The sequence below is a fragment of the Triturus cristatus genome, chromosome 10 (genome assembly GCF_964204655.1).
Source record: "Triturus cristatus chromosome 10, aTriCri1.1, whole genome shotgun sequence".
Taxonomy (NCBI): domain Eukaryota; kingdom Metazoa; phylum Chordata; class Amphibia; order Caudata; family Salamandridae; genus Triturus; species Triturus cristatus.
In genome coordinates, this window is record NC_140593.1 from 1034255767 (window position 1) to 1034270397 (window position 14631).

Below are 14631 nucleotides of genomic sequence, written 5' to 3' on the forward strand. Positions count from 1 at the left end.
AAGGTCTACCAAGTAGGTAACTTATCCCTTCTGTTCAACAATTGTATGGGGGCCACTCCACTTATCTTGGAGGGCTGCTGGGGCCACAGGCTCCAACACCCACACCTTCTGCCCTGGCTGGTAGACAGTCAGCAGAGCCTTTTGGTCATGCCAGGCCTTTTGTAATTCCTGGCTATCCTCAAGGTTTTTAGTTGCCTTTTTCATATACTCTGCCATCCTGGAGCGGAGACCAAGTACATAGTCCACTATGTCCTGTTTAGGGGGTTTGAGAGGTAACTCCTATCCCTCCTTCACCAGACACAATGAACCCCTAACAGGATGTCAAAGCAAAAGTTCAAAAGGGCTGTAACCAAACCCCTTTTGGGGAACCTCCCTGTAGGCAAACAAAAGGCAGGGCAAAATTCTGTCCCATCCTCACCTAAGCTTTTCTGGGAGACGTGTGATCATGCCCTTTAAGGTTTTGTTGAATCTTTCAACTAAACCATTGCATAGGAAAACCCACCCTTGAGAATACTCCCAAGAGGGCCCTTGCCACCACAAGAGCTGTGGTGGTCCTAAGTGGAATTGCTTCTGGGTTCCTAGTGGCATGGTCCACCACCACCAGTATAAATCTGTGCCCAGAGGCTGTCTGAGGATCCATGGGACCAACTATATCAATCCCCGTCTGCTCAAAAGGAACCCCCACCACAGGTAGTGGTTTCAGGGGGGCCTTTGTGGTTCCACTTGCCTTCTCACTGGCTTGACAGGTGACACAGGAGCGACAAAACTCCTTGGTGTCTTCAGACATGTGGGGCCAATGAAAGTGAGGGACCATTCTGTCCCAAGTCTTGTTTTGGCCCAGGTGACCTGCTAAGGGAATATCATGGGCTAGTGTTAATAGGAAGCCCCTAAACTTCAGAGGTATTACCAGCCTCATGGAAGCACCAGGCTTGGGGTCTCTACTCTCTGAGTATAGGAGTCCATCATCCCAATAGACTTTATGGGTTCCACTAGCATTCCCAGCAGCCTCATCAGCAGCTTGTTTTCTGAGGGGTTCAAGAGAGGGGCAGCTTAACTGCTCCTGGCCCAGATCTGCCCTGGAAGGGCTCCCTGTCCCCAAGACCTCAACCTGATCAGGCTCATGCTCCTCTCGGACAGTTCCTTCTTCAGAACTAAGATCATCTCCCTCAGGAGGCTGATCTGTACTCTGAGTCAGGGGGAAGGCACTGCCTTAACCCTACTGCTCCTCCTCTTGGGAGGCACCTGGTCCATTCTTCCAGGATCCAGGGCATGTTCAGTGTTTAACATTTTGGCCTGTGACCTGGTCACAGCAAATACATGTGCAGGGATTCCTAGTATTTCTGCATGTGTCCTGAGCTCCACTTCTGCCCAAACTGAAGTTTCTAGATCATTGCCAAGCAAGGGAGGTCTGCACTTACCATACCTTTCTTGAGGCCAGCTACCCCTCCCCAGGAGAAATTAACAACTGCCAAGGAATGGTCTGTCCTGACATTGCTAGCATTGGTCACTTGGTGCATCTCACCAAGTATAATCTGCTCAGGAGCCACAAGATCTTTTGTCACCATTGTGACACTTGCTCCTGTGTCCCTGGATGCCAAAGCCTCTTTTCCATTTATCAAAGGCTGCTGTCTGTATTTGCCCAAGTTACTGGGACTCACAAAGGAAGACATATCCATGCCTCACCACAGATCAAGACAGCCTGAGCTGGAACTCTGACTAGGCCAGAGTCCATCTCAGAACCCAGGGTTAACCCTACTGCACCCTGATTCTGAGTACCACCAATTGTAGCTGCACTAGGGGGAACAGTTGCCTTAAGGGCAATGGTGGCTGGAGTTGAGTCTTTGGACTTTGTACAGTCACTAGTCCAATGGGTTTCCTACTTACAGATTTTACACCATGGTTTCTTTTGGCCTTTTCCTTTGTTAGATTGGGACTCCCCCCCAGATGCATACTATTGGGGACCTTGAGAAGACTTCTGGTCTTTACCCTTTTCCCCACCCTTGTCAGAGTTCTTTGAATCTTGCTTCTTTGGGTCACCACCTTGGTTCTGAACCTTCTGCCTCACCCTGGTTCTGAACCATTTGTGTGCCTTATTTCCCAATTCTTGGGGAGAGGTCAGATTAGAGTCCACCAGGTACTGATGCAACAGCTGATTTTGACAACTATTAAGGATTTGCTCCCTCATAATTAGGTTGTACAATCCTTTGAAATCACACACCTTACTGCCAAGTAACCAGCCTTCCAGGGCCTTATTAGCACAATCTACAAAGTCCACCCAGTCTTGATTCTGTGCCTTTTGGGTATCTCTGAACTTTAACCTATAATGTTCAGTGGTTAGGCCAAACCCTTAAATCGGTGCACTCTTCAAGATGTGGTAATCATCAGCATCCTCTTCTCTAACAATGAGGAGCTTATCTCTACCTTTGTCTGCAAAGGAGAGCCAGAAGATTGCTGCCCACTGCTCCTGGGGGACCCTCTGAACTTTACAGGCCCTTTCCAGTGCAGTAATCCATTTGTGGATGTCATCCCCACTCTGGTAGGGAAGGACAATCTTGTTTAGGTCCCTATGGTCATGAGACCTTTCTCTACCACTAGGGATGTTGCTGCCACCATGGGGCTCTAGCCCCAACTTTCTTCTAGCTTTCTGAAGCTCTAGTGACTCCCTTTCTAAAGCCAACTGCTCTCTTCTGATTCTAAGCTGATCTTCCTCATACTTTAGCAGTCTTTCTTTCCTCTCATTAGAGGATTCTCTCCTTTGAGAAGAGACAGAGGTCCCTACAGATGTGTCAGAATGGTTAGACTCCTGAGAAGGAGATCTTGACCTTCTAGGTACTCTGTCAACTCTCCCAGGTGGGGTAAAGAGGGGGCCATTGTGGCCTTCTTCCTCATCCTCAGGAGGAGTTGTATCTTCCAGGTTAAGATCATTGTCATCTTCCTGGCCAGCTGCAGAGGTCAGGTCAGGGGTACCCTCACCCCTTGGCCCTTCCTCATCTGCTGCCCCACCCACTCTGCCTACCCCTTCAGACCCTGAGGTCTTTCTGAGATCATCTAAGAGCAGTACCTCTATGAGGCGTTGGGTGTTTGCACTTTTCCCTGTCTTTAATTTCCTAGTACTACACAATGCTCTCAATTCCAAGAATGGGAGTTTGTCATACTTGGATGGCAGAAGCCCACTGGCTTCTGGCAGGTACCCACAGGTTCCTGGTCTCGAAGACATCACTTGTGTGGTGTGGTGTATGCACCTACCTACTCTAGTGTGGCCTGCTAAACTCTCTTGAGTTGTAGAAAGGGTGTGCTAAGCCCTTGATACACAACTCCAAGTTCAGTAGAACTTACTGTAATTTAAGCTTGAATTATATGTACCTTAAGTACCTTTAGGGGTTTTCAGTTAGTCACTCACTTGAGATTATCTGGTAAAACCATGGCAAGATTGAATCCCACCGCTGCCACCAATATGAGAAGTTGGCCTGGTATATGCTGTCCACTAGTTATAGTGGGCACATTGCACCAGTCCAAACAACCCCTTAGAGATGATAGGTTAAAGACAACCTTATTTGAAAGCTATCCTATTGGTAGCTATGGAGAGCAGCCTTCAGGCAAAGTCTTGAAGGAATGCAAAGCAGCTTGTTTTACCAGTCTATAATCTCTTGAATGACCAAATGAAAGGAGTACCACACCAAGGATATATATATAAAATATATGTATTTATTACTAAACACACCCCACTAGTCTCTTTATGAGGCTAGAGGCCAAAGCACATATGTTACACTTAATATATCACAGTAAATTAACACAATATATGATAGGCCCTAGGGGCGAACCAAATCATATATTAGGAAAGTGGTATAAGAACCACGACTTGACTAGACACAAGGCCTAGAGCCTGTAGAATCGCTGGGACCCCAAGGAACCACCCAAGGTAGTGACACAGGGGACCTACGGGGGATGTGTGCAGTGTGAGAACACAGCCGCCAGCTCCGTTAGCTTCTATGGGGAAAGTCGAGGTTGGAATTTTAAAGTTTAAGGACACTTAGGAGTGGACTAGGAACAAACCCTTTTGAACTTAGATGGTTCTAGGGCCAACACCCATGGGAGCACCGGAGTACTTGTGTTACCTCACCCAGGGCAGCCAGGTGCATAGGTGTCAAATGAGGTCGGGTCCCGTCGTCGTTTTCAATGGCAGGATGCTGAAAAGTGCTGCTGCCAGGAAGAGGAGAAGTGTCCGAAGAGATCCAAGCCTGGATCGAAGATGTGAAGAACCTGAAAGCAGAGGGGACAGAGTCTGGGTCACTTGCCAGTGACTAGGGGCACGATAGGCGAATGCCCACCGATGTTGGATGCTTCAGGTGCGAGGAGGGGAAGATTGACTCTTCAGCCACGAGGACCAGGAGGCGTCGAGGACAACCAGGAGCTGGGTTTGAGCTGTCCCACAAAGGATGTCGAGTGCTGCAGCGTTGGTGCCCGGATTGGACACAACAAGCCTTGGCAACAGCAACCCACGCAGGAAGAGGAAAGATGCTTCGGTGCGGAGCAGCATGGTCCTAGGGACTACCCAAGCGATGGAGAGTCAGGGCACGTCTGGAGAAACCAGGGAAGCCCAATTAAAGTTAAAGTTTCCTTCACAGGGACCCACCAGTCGACGGACCAGGGATCGCAAAGGTACCTCAAGCAGAAACACAAAGGGCCTGCTCACGGAATACTTGCAGAGTGTAGGCCAGCAATCTTCGGTGGAAAAGGTGCTCGGAGTCTGGGCTACAAGTAACCCAATGCACAGCCTCAAGGGAGGTCGAGGAGCTAATGCACTTGCAAATGTGCACGGTGTCCAGGGGTTCCTATTCCACGGTACCCACGAGGGCTACGGGTCTCAGCTATGCTGGGGACTCGGGTCAGCCTCTGGGAAGTCTGGAAACCCACCTCCTGTGTTGCAAATACTTCGGAGTCTGCCGGGAGCTTCGGAGATGCAAACCGGTCATCAGATGCGTTTTTGGTGCCTGCCTTGCAGGGGAGTAACTCCTCTACTCCAAGGGAGATTCTTCAGTCATCTAGTCGTGTAGATCGTTGAAGTTCCGGGATTTCTGTATCAGAGTTTCGTCCAGGTGTAATCTAAAGTTCTGTAGCCAGGGGTTCCTTTATTATACCCAAGGAAGGGGTTGGACATACTCTGGGAACCCACCTATGGGAGGGTCAGGAAAAAGGGGTGGCTACACCCATTTCGTTTGTCCAGTTTCACGCCAGAGCAGGGGCTGGTAGCCCCTGCAACTGGTTTGAGCTGGACTATGCACAGGGACACCAAATGTGCCCCCAGTGCAGACTTCAAAGCACTCCTGGTGTGCACCCACCCAGCCCTAATCCACTAAGGCCTTCTGGGAGGTGATAACACCTCCCTGTGACAGGAAACCTATTGTCCAGGCTTCCCCTGCCAGAGTTTCGGTCAGCAGCAGGAGGCCAGACTTGTGTCTGTGGCTGGCAGCATCCATTATGTGATGCCAGGGCTCTGTTAGCTGGTACCGGGTGTACCGGTGCTGTCATGTCTCTCCCTCTAGAAGGGTGGGATCATATTCCCACACCAGTTACTGGTGTGGGGGTATGATTCCAATGTGTTTGACACCAAAAACGACATGTTTCCGTGCAGCCATCCCAAAGTTAGCATTTACCGCGAGGTTATAATGCACTTAAGAGTGAGTATATGGTCAGGCTGCATCACAGACAACCCTGGAGAATAGATTCCGAAGGCTGCAGAGGGGCTCTGCTCATGCATGGGCACCCTCTCACATAAAACCAAGCACCCTGCCTTCAGGATTGATGAGGCCTGCCATAGGGGTGACTGATAGGTTTATATGTGCAGTGATAGGGTGAGATATAGTGAACCTATAATCTCAGTAAGGGGTGCATGCACCACCTTACTCAGGCTGCAGTAGCACACCTGTGGTGTCATTTTGGTGGGCTTCCCAGGGGTGGCATAATACATGCTGCAGCCCCTGGTAGGCCTCTTGGGTACCTTTGCCCTGGGTACATAGTATACCATATACTAGGGACTTATAAGGGCACCCCAGAATCCAATCTGTGGTGTACCTAAGGTACGTGGAATCAAGTTAGAGAGGAAGCAGCTCGGCTGGGGTCCTGAATAGCAGGGCCCCAGCCAGACTAAAGTTGAAAAACGGTGAAACATCAGCAAAAAGTGTGGGTAACCATAAGAAGCAGATCCTACTCTTCTACAGTGGGTGTGAGAGGCAGGGGGCCAAGAACCCACCCATCATGCCCAGTGTGCTGTGTAGGGGTAATGTTTGGGGTTGACGATGACCATAGTGTGTGGCTTGATTGAACTCTTAAAATAAAAATAAAAAGGAGAGAAACTCCCATACCCAGGGCAGCAGCGTAACATCCGACTGCCCAAACAAAGAACAAGCAGTCCTAAATGAAGGGCCCTCCAGTCAGTATACTATGGTACAGTGCATCTCACCTGGAGTATTAGGGGGTCTGACCAGCCTTCTGTCATCAACTTGCACAGGCTGACGTGCATTATACCCTAAAAGTAAATAGAAAGAACAAACAGGGAAGGGGTAAACCGACACTCCACAGTGTCGCATGGATAAGGATATCGGAGGTCACCCAGCCTAGCCCACACTAACTTTGTCTCTAGGCCACAATTGGTCTGGTGTGGGGGTTGAGTGAGAATAAACCTCACTCGTGCCAGTTCCCCATCTGGGCTGTACGCCTAGTCTCGCTGTCCCCCCGCCATGTAGCGGTTCACATTGTCATTTGCAGTCTGTGGCAGCACCGTTGGCATGGTCCCTGATACATCCCTTTTATCAGTTATGTTGGAACCCTCTTCGAATTGCGTCTCCTCCGAAGTTCGCCCTGGTGAGGATCTCTGCTCCAGCCATATGTTGTTAGCAGTAGCCAGTGCCCGCAACTGCTCTTTTTGAGCATGAGTCAGGGTAGGGGCTCTGGTGATGGGTACGGCTCCACCTCTTTGTTGTCACTGGTCTCTTGGTGTTCTCTGCAATCGGACTTGTGCATGTGGTGAAGGAGGCGACGTGGACTCAGAGCAACGCAGTTCCAGCCAATCCCAGGCATCTGCAGGTTCTGTGAAGAAGTAGCTGGTGTGGTTTGCTATTACCTTTAGTCTGGTCGAAAATAACAACTAAGCGAGGCCAACAGATCGTATCTGCTTTGTTACTCCCAGGAAGGAGGCTCTGCGTCTTGGTACCGCCAAGCTGTAGTCCGGGAAGATAAATATCTTGGCGATGTCACATATCATGGGGCTCCTGGCATGTGCTGCTTGCAGTATGGCTTCTTTGTCCCTGAAGTGCATCAATCGAGCCACTGCCAGACGTAGTGGTGCACCTGGCGTGGGTGGTTTGCTAGCACTCAGTGCACCCATTAAACCAAGTAGTGAGGTGATAGTCCTGTGGGCGACACCTTACTCAACAGCCATTTTGACAAAAGTCAGCGGATCTGTTCCCTCTGCCCCCTCCAGGAATCTCACTATGCAAATGTTGCTACACCACGATCTTTCTGATCTGCATTCTAACTCATGTACCTTTTTTTCACTAGGTCCTTGATTTTAACTTTGAGCTCTGTCACTGTTGGTTGGAGCGCTCCATGCATGCTTTCAGCCTGCGTCACCCGTGCTAAAGCCTCTTCTGATAGTATTGGAGCAGGTTGAGCTCCACTGCAAAGGCATCCACCCTGCCTTTGAGGCCTTGTAGAGTTTCTGCAATGGCAGGCAGGATTTGGTCCAACTTGGTGTCAGCTGGAACCAGTTTTACAGCAGTGTGCAGCTCACCAGCGTTCTCGGAATCCAGTCTTCCGCTGCCTGCGCATTCTGCAGGTTGGCGACCCCCCAGTCCCCCATTTTTATGCTTTTCTTGAGCGGTCCGTAACATGTGCTAGACTGATGTCACTGTGTGGGGCTGCCATCAACCCGCCTTACTCTGGGCTTAGTGCTTTTACCGTTCACCAGGGTAGTAAGAGCAGTCCAGGTTGCTGGGATGCACAGATTTGACTGATATATTGGGGTTTCTCATTCCCATTCGCTATGACACAGTTCTAGGCAAGTAGTAGACCACTGGGCTTGCTCTTGGGTCAATCAATCAATCAATCACAAGATTTGTAAAGCACACTACTTACCCGCGAGGGTCTCAAGGCGCTGAGGGAGAGGAGGGGGGGTTGCCGCTACTGGTCGAATAGCCAGGTCTTTAGTCGTCTCCTGAAGGTCAGCAGGTCTTGGATCTGTCGTAGGTTGAGGGGAAGGGTGTTCCAGATCTTGGTGGCGCGGTGGGAGAAGGATCTGCCTCCGGTGGTGGTTCTCCGGATGCGCGGGACGGTGGCCAGGGAGAGGTCGGCGGAGCGGAGGTGACGGTTGGGAATGTAGAAGGAGAATCGACTGTTGAGGTAGGCTGGGCAGGTCTTGTGGAGTGCCTTGTGTGCGTGGATTAGGAGTTTGAAGGAGATTCTCTTGTCGACAGGGAGCCAGTGCAGGTTTTTCAGGTGGGGGGTGATGTGGCTGTGGCGTGGAATGTCGAGGATCAGGCGTGCAGAGGCATTTTGGATTTCTTGCAGTCGTTTCCGTAGTCGAGTCTGCTGCTGACGAGGGCCTGGGTGACAGTTCTTCTCGTGTCTGTCGGGATCCACCTGTAGATCTTGCGGAGCAGGAGGAGGAGACTGCGTTGACTTGCTTGGTCATGGTGAGCGTTGAGTCGAGGATGAATCCCAGGTTGCGTGCGTGGTCGGTTGGTGTCGGGGGTGCCCCTAGTGACGAGGGCCACCAGGAGTCGTCCCAGGCTGATAGGTTGGAGCCGAGGATGAGGATCTCCGTCTTGTCTGTGTTCAGCTTAAGTCGGCTGCACTTCATCCAGTCGGCGACGGCTTTCATTCCTTCGTGGAGGTTGGATTTGGCGGTGAGGGGGTCCTTGGTGAGGGAGAGGATCAGTTGAGTGTCATCGGCATAGGAGATTATGTTGAGGTCGTGCTGTCGGGCGATGCATGCGAGTGGAGCCATGTAGATGTTGAACAGTGTCGGGCTGAGGGAAGATCCCTGGGGTACTCCGCAGATGATCTCGAAGGCTTCGGATCGGAATGGGGGAGGCGGACACTCTGGGTTCTGCCAGAGAGGAAGGAGGTGGTCCAATCTAAGGCCTTGTCTCAGATCCCTGCATCGTGGAGGCGTGTGTGTAGTGTGTGGTGGCAGACAGTGTCGAAGGCGGCGGAGAGGTCCAGGAGGATGAGGGCCGCCATCTCGCCGTTGTCTAGCAGGATCCTGATGTCGTCTGTGGCGGCGATGAGCGCAGTCTCGGTGCGTGGTTGCTGCGGAATCCTGACTGGGAGGGGTCCAGGATGCTGTAGCAGGTGAGCTGTCTGTTGACGATCTTCTCGATGACCTTAGCTGGGAATGGAAGCAGGGAGATGGGCCGGAAGTTCGTGAGGTCGCTCGGGTCCGCCTTGGGTTTTTTGAGTAGGGCGTTGATCTCGGCATGTTTCCAGCTCTCTGGGAAGGTTGCGGTCTCGAAGGAGAGGTTGATGACGTTGTGCAGGTGGGGTGCAATGGAGCTGCCGGCTTTGTTGAAGATGTGGTGTGAAAAAGGGTATGATGGGGAGCCGAAGTGGATTGTGCCCATGGTCTTGATTGTGTCCTTGGTGTTCACGTTGACCCAGGCTGTCAGGGGGTCGTGGTCGATGGGGTGCGGCGGGTCTGAAGTGTCGGGACTGTTGGGTTCGTCCGGGAGTCGAAGCTGTCGTGGATGTCGACAATCTTGCGGTGGAAGAAGGTGGCGAGGGAATCAAACAGGGCTTGCGTCGGCGGGATGTGATTGGTGTTGGAGCTGGGGTTGGAGAGTTCCTTCACGATGCTGAAGAGCTCCTTGCTGTTCTGTGCATTGTTGTCGAGGCCGTCTGTGAAGGAGGTCCTCTTGGCGGACCTGATGAGGTGATGGTGGTTGCGGATGGCGTTTTTGTGGGCTGTGCGGCTGTCCAGCATCTTCTCGCTGTGCCATTTGTTCTCCAGTTTCCGGCAGGTGCGCTTGGATGCTGGCTCTCTTGCTGGTGTTTATGTAGGTTGTTTTTTTCAGCGGGGCTAAGGTGTTGGCGCAGTCGTCAAGCCATCGTCCAGCCATCGTATGAGATTGCGGGCGGTAGCATCGGGGTTGGAGGGGTCGGTGGGTGGGCTGAGTGCGAGGTTTGTCTGGAGTTCATCTACGGTGACTTTGCTCCAGCATCTACGGGGGATCTGTAGGGTGCGGTGGTGTGCGGCGGGTTTCCGGAAGGTGAAGTGGATGCAGTGGTGGTCGGTCCAGGTGAGTTCGTAGGTGTGGCTGAAGGAGACGTGGGAGCTTGAGGAGAAGATGGCGTCGAGCGTGTTTCCGGCGATGTGGGTGGTGCCAGCAATGTCAGCGCGGCGGAGGGGGGTGAGCAGTCCTCAATGTTATGGGAGGGGGAGATTTCTTAAAGTTACTGCTAGCTAGTTCACATGGAGGTTTCATACATCATAGTCCAGTGTCTCAGCACAGGGCCCCGATGTGGTGACAGGCTGACAACTGGTCCGCAAAGCCTAAAGGTTCCCCTCTCTCCCTCCAGGCCAAGTACACCTTCTCTGCCGTTTGCTGCTGCTTCAGTCTGAATGGCCCCCAATCACAAGACTTTTGCAGCCTGTTCTTAGGGTACGGTGGAACTTCTAGTGAGGAGGGAGAAGGGGGTCTCTTTTCTCCCCGTGTTAAGTCTAGTCTGTTGGCTCCAGCAAGTGCGCAAGCCCAAACTCATGCTGCCCCACCCCTCAAGGAATCTCTGTTGCAGAAGGTCTCACCCTTCTAAAGGCCTAGCCCGACCCCTGCAACGTCTGTAGTGTGGCCCCTGCTCACCTCCGCCAGTCTGACAGATTAGGGGAGGGGGCTCATCATATGCCCCACCAGTTGTCGTCAGCCACGGGGGCAGGGGGGTACTGAAGTGGGGGAGGAAGAGAGAAGAAATGGCCTTTGTTACTCTCCATGTACACTGCAACGGTCTCTCAGCTCCACAGCACTCGGCCAGTCCAGGCATCGCAACATTGTTTTGGTCGTCCCCAGGCAGGTGCGGGGGTCGTCATATGTCGAAGTCTCTCATTCATATTTTTGCAGGGCTTGGTGGCGCAGGCTTATGCCCGGATGGCACAAGAACGTGGGTAGGAGGAGCAGAGCAGCTCTAGACCGCGTCTGCCATTTTGCCTGGATTGGCCATGCCCTCATATACCAGAGGTTAACATTGACAAACAAACATAATAAGACTTTAGAGATCCCACATTGTGTACCAAAGTATAACACAATGCAGCAACACAATACCTGGGTTTAAACATTTACATTGAAACACAGCCATTAAGGTTAGTTGAAAAAAATGCATGCCTTTGGTAAAATATTACAATCTTTTTGATTTGCGAACAGGGGTTAGTTGTCTATCTCATTTTAGATTTCAATTAGTTTGAACCTCAAGAAAGACTACACGCTTACGTTAGAGCATTGTGGAGCTGTCAATTTAGCTATAAGATCAAATACCAGCAAGACAGTGGAGGCTTTCATCATTCTGGAGGTCGACTAAAGGAGAACAATTATGTTGAAGTTGAGTAATAAAGTAGAAACAATCCACTCAGAAAGCCCCATATGTAAACATATTGTTAAATAAGCCCTAATAGTGTTCCTTACATTTCCCCCCAAGCATAATATCCAGCGCTTGCACGCCCTGTTGGCGTATCCATGAGTAGAGATACAGTGCACCACCCTTGTTATTTTGGAATTTCGTGAAGTTCCTCGATACTATCAGTTGAGCTTTGGAGTAAATTCTTAAAGCTAGAATGCCCCATCTCTTTAATGTACATCCTAAGGAAACTCCACAAGCATCCCTATACCCATAAAATCAGGTGCGAGGCAAGGACCTTTAAATATTCTTTTAATTGATATGGCTCCTGTTCAAGAGTCAGTACATAACTCCCTCTACAATCCCAAAATTAAACTTAACTCAATTGACATTTGTCTTCACTATATGCCAATGATGTAGTATTGTGTCATAAGACCCAGTTGGACTTCATTTGAACAAATTCAGGTAGAATGTGAATTCTACAATAACCAAAGGAGAAATTTGATGTCATCACGTGCTGCAGTTTCAAACACTGAAAATCATAAGCTGTTTTCAATGCAATGTGATGACAATTTATTTTTTCAAATATTTTATTAGGTGCGAGTCAAGGATATGTTTATTATGCATATTTTTCCTCAAATGTATGTGTTTTAGTTTTTTATACTTGTTACTTTGGAAGGTTATCAAACAAAAATAAAACAGAAAAAAAACCTAAAAAGATCATGGCACTAGCTGTCAAGAGTGGTTATAGGTGATGTAAAATTTGCTTTAAGAAGTGCTACTTAATTGGTTTTGGTTGCAATGTTTTTGCGTCCTTGCCCCTCGCAGTGAACGCAATAAATACCAAATTATTAAATCTTAGTAGACAAAGGCATCCAGACCAGATATCTGTGTGCAATATGAACGTCACATGGTTGACCCAAGGTGGTCCACCCAGGGTTTTTCCTCCTAAGTCAACATAAACTAGCGCCATTGAGCTGACCCATGGTCTTATCGGTGTTAACTTAGTAATGGCTAGTGTTGTACAATATACCCTGGTATGAAATGCACTTGTCTTTGCAGTGTAGCGTATACGTATTTTAATGCATCTAATTTTATTTTTACATCATAGCCTGCAATTACTAATGTTGTCTTCTTGCCATTTTAGATTGTCAAAGCCTTTGTTGTTTTGTCACTTGCCTACCAGTCGCATGATCCAGAAGAACTCATAAAAGAATTGCAAGAGTATGTGAAAAAAGTAACAGCTCCATACAAATATCCGAGGAAGGCAAGTGTGTTTCATTAATTCGATTTCTTGAAGCACAGACTTAATTTAATATTTTATTAGGCTATTCATTTAATGATGGACGCGCTTCACAGCATGTCAAGCCAAAGAGTCCGGAATGAGAGTAATAGAAGTTAGTGGATTGGTGGAGACTCTAGTTCTTAGATCAAGGCAATTGGCTAATATGAACCAGCATTGGCAAAGCCAGTAGGTCTTGCCTATAAGAGCTTTTGGCTAAAGCAATGTTTTGTAGCCATGCAGTACAGCAGAGCCGCTGTAGCGCAGCATGGCTAAAAACAGTTGCGGCTCCTCCATAGGGGCGTGGCCACTCTGTTTTCTCGCAGTGCGAGCAGGCAGACACATAAAATGGTAAAACTACCATTTTATGTTTCTGCCTTCTCGCATTGCAAGAATTCAGAAGTGCCTGGAGTGCCTGGTTGTGGGTGGGCGGGTGGGCGGTCTCGCACGAGGGCAGGGGGGGAGTGGCTTGCCCACTGTTGTGGGAACTGACTGTTTGGTCGGCCCCAGGGCCGAACAAAGCAGTCATGCGCACTCCCCCTTTTTCTCTATGTAGGCTGCTGCATGCAGCCTACATGGAGAAAATGTCCCGGCTGGGGCTCTCTCCGCTGCGCCTCACCAATCACAACGCTGCCTTTGCAGCTTTGTGATTGACTTAGGGCTGACCAGGGAAGGAGGCTGCCTGCTGGCTGCTTCCTGTTCCTGCACGCGGGACCCGGCTGCACTATCACACCGGCCAGGAGCAGAGATGGCGCCGGCGATAAGGTAGGTTTCATTTTTTTATTATTATCCCCCACCTGCGCCCCCCCCCTCCCACGAGCATGGCTGCCTGTGCCCGAGGCTGCCCGCACCTGTGCCGGGAAGCTTACAGCAGCAGGGCTGTGGAAGGAAGGACCCCGCTCTGGACACCCCTGCCCTGTCACTCTAGTGACACATGTGTAACCGATTGTTTAAACTTTTAGTTAGGAGCGTGTTCCGTGGTAGCCTAACTTTCTCCAACACCAAGATTTGCCCGTTGTGAATGCATGTAGGGGAGGCGGCAGCTTTTTGTCCACGCCCCGAGGAGGATGTGTTGCAGGTTATGTGTTGTGCTCCATACAATGTCCGAAGAAGATTTTGACCCGGAGTCCTATTTCAGCAGATGTTTTCACTTATATAAGCTGTTATCTTGCCCACAGGATAAAATGGACTTGTTTGATGTGTGCTGATGTTACAGCGTTTTAGTTGTTCTACAAAAACCTCTATCATTCACGAGACCTCAAAAGGTGCTACCAGGTTTTCGCAGGGCTTTAGGAGAGGTCGAGATCTTCAGAGGTTTAGAGCTCATTTCAATAATAGATATATTTTAATTATTTTCTGAATGTTGTAGATAGTCCATACTGCTCCCACCTTTTCCTACTGAAGCTTTGCCTGTATGCCTGGGACTCTCTCGAGACAGTTTTTATAGGTAGATTCAATCAGATTTTTTTAGAATTTATTTCACTGATATGGCTGTAAACTGTTCTTGATTAAACACAATAAAAAGAATTGCGGAAAAAAATAATTGATTATACAAAAAAATTCCCTTTTATTCATTCTGGTTAGGATTATTGATTGTGGAAGTTGAGTCCCATAGTTTTGTGTTACCTTACCAATAAGAGATCACAATGTTCAGACGGTATGGTCACGTAGGACTTATATGAGCAAGTCGTTGCCATTGAGCTCAGTTCTGGAAATTTCCTTTTTTTCCCATTTGAATAATTAACTCG

The 14631-nt window shown here is 49.6% G+C and overlaps 1 protein-coding gene across 3 annotated transcripts in view; it reads left to right on the forward strand.

The window, feature by feature from the left end:
- Positions 1–14631, forward strand: part of LOC146796482 (acyl-coenzyme A synthetase ACSM3, mitochondrial-like) — a 441567-nt gene that overhangs the window by 403850 nt on the left and 23086 nt on the right. For all 3 annotated transcript variants that reach the window (XM_085629083.1, XM_085629084.1, XM_085629082.1), the window contains one exon: positions 12749–12868. In XM_085629083.1, the coding sequence (XP_085485209.1) occupies positions 12749–12868 (120 nt within the window). The remainder of the gene's footprint in view (positions 1–12748; positions 12869–14631) is intronic.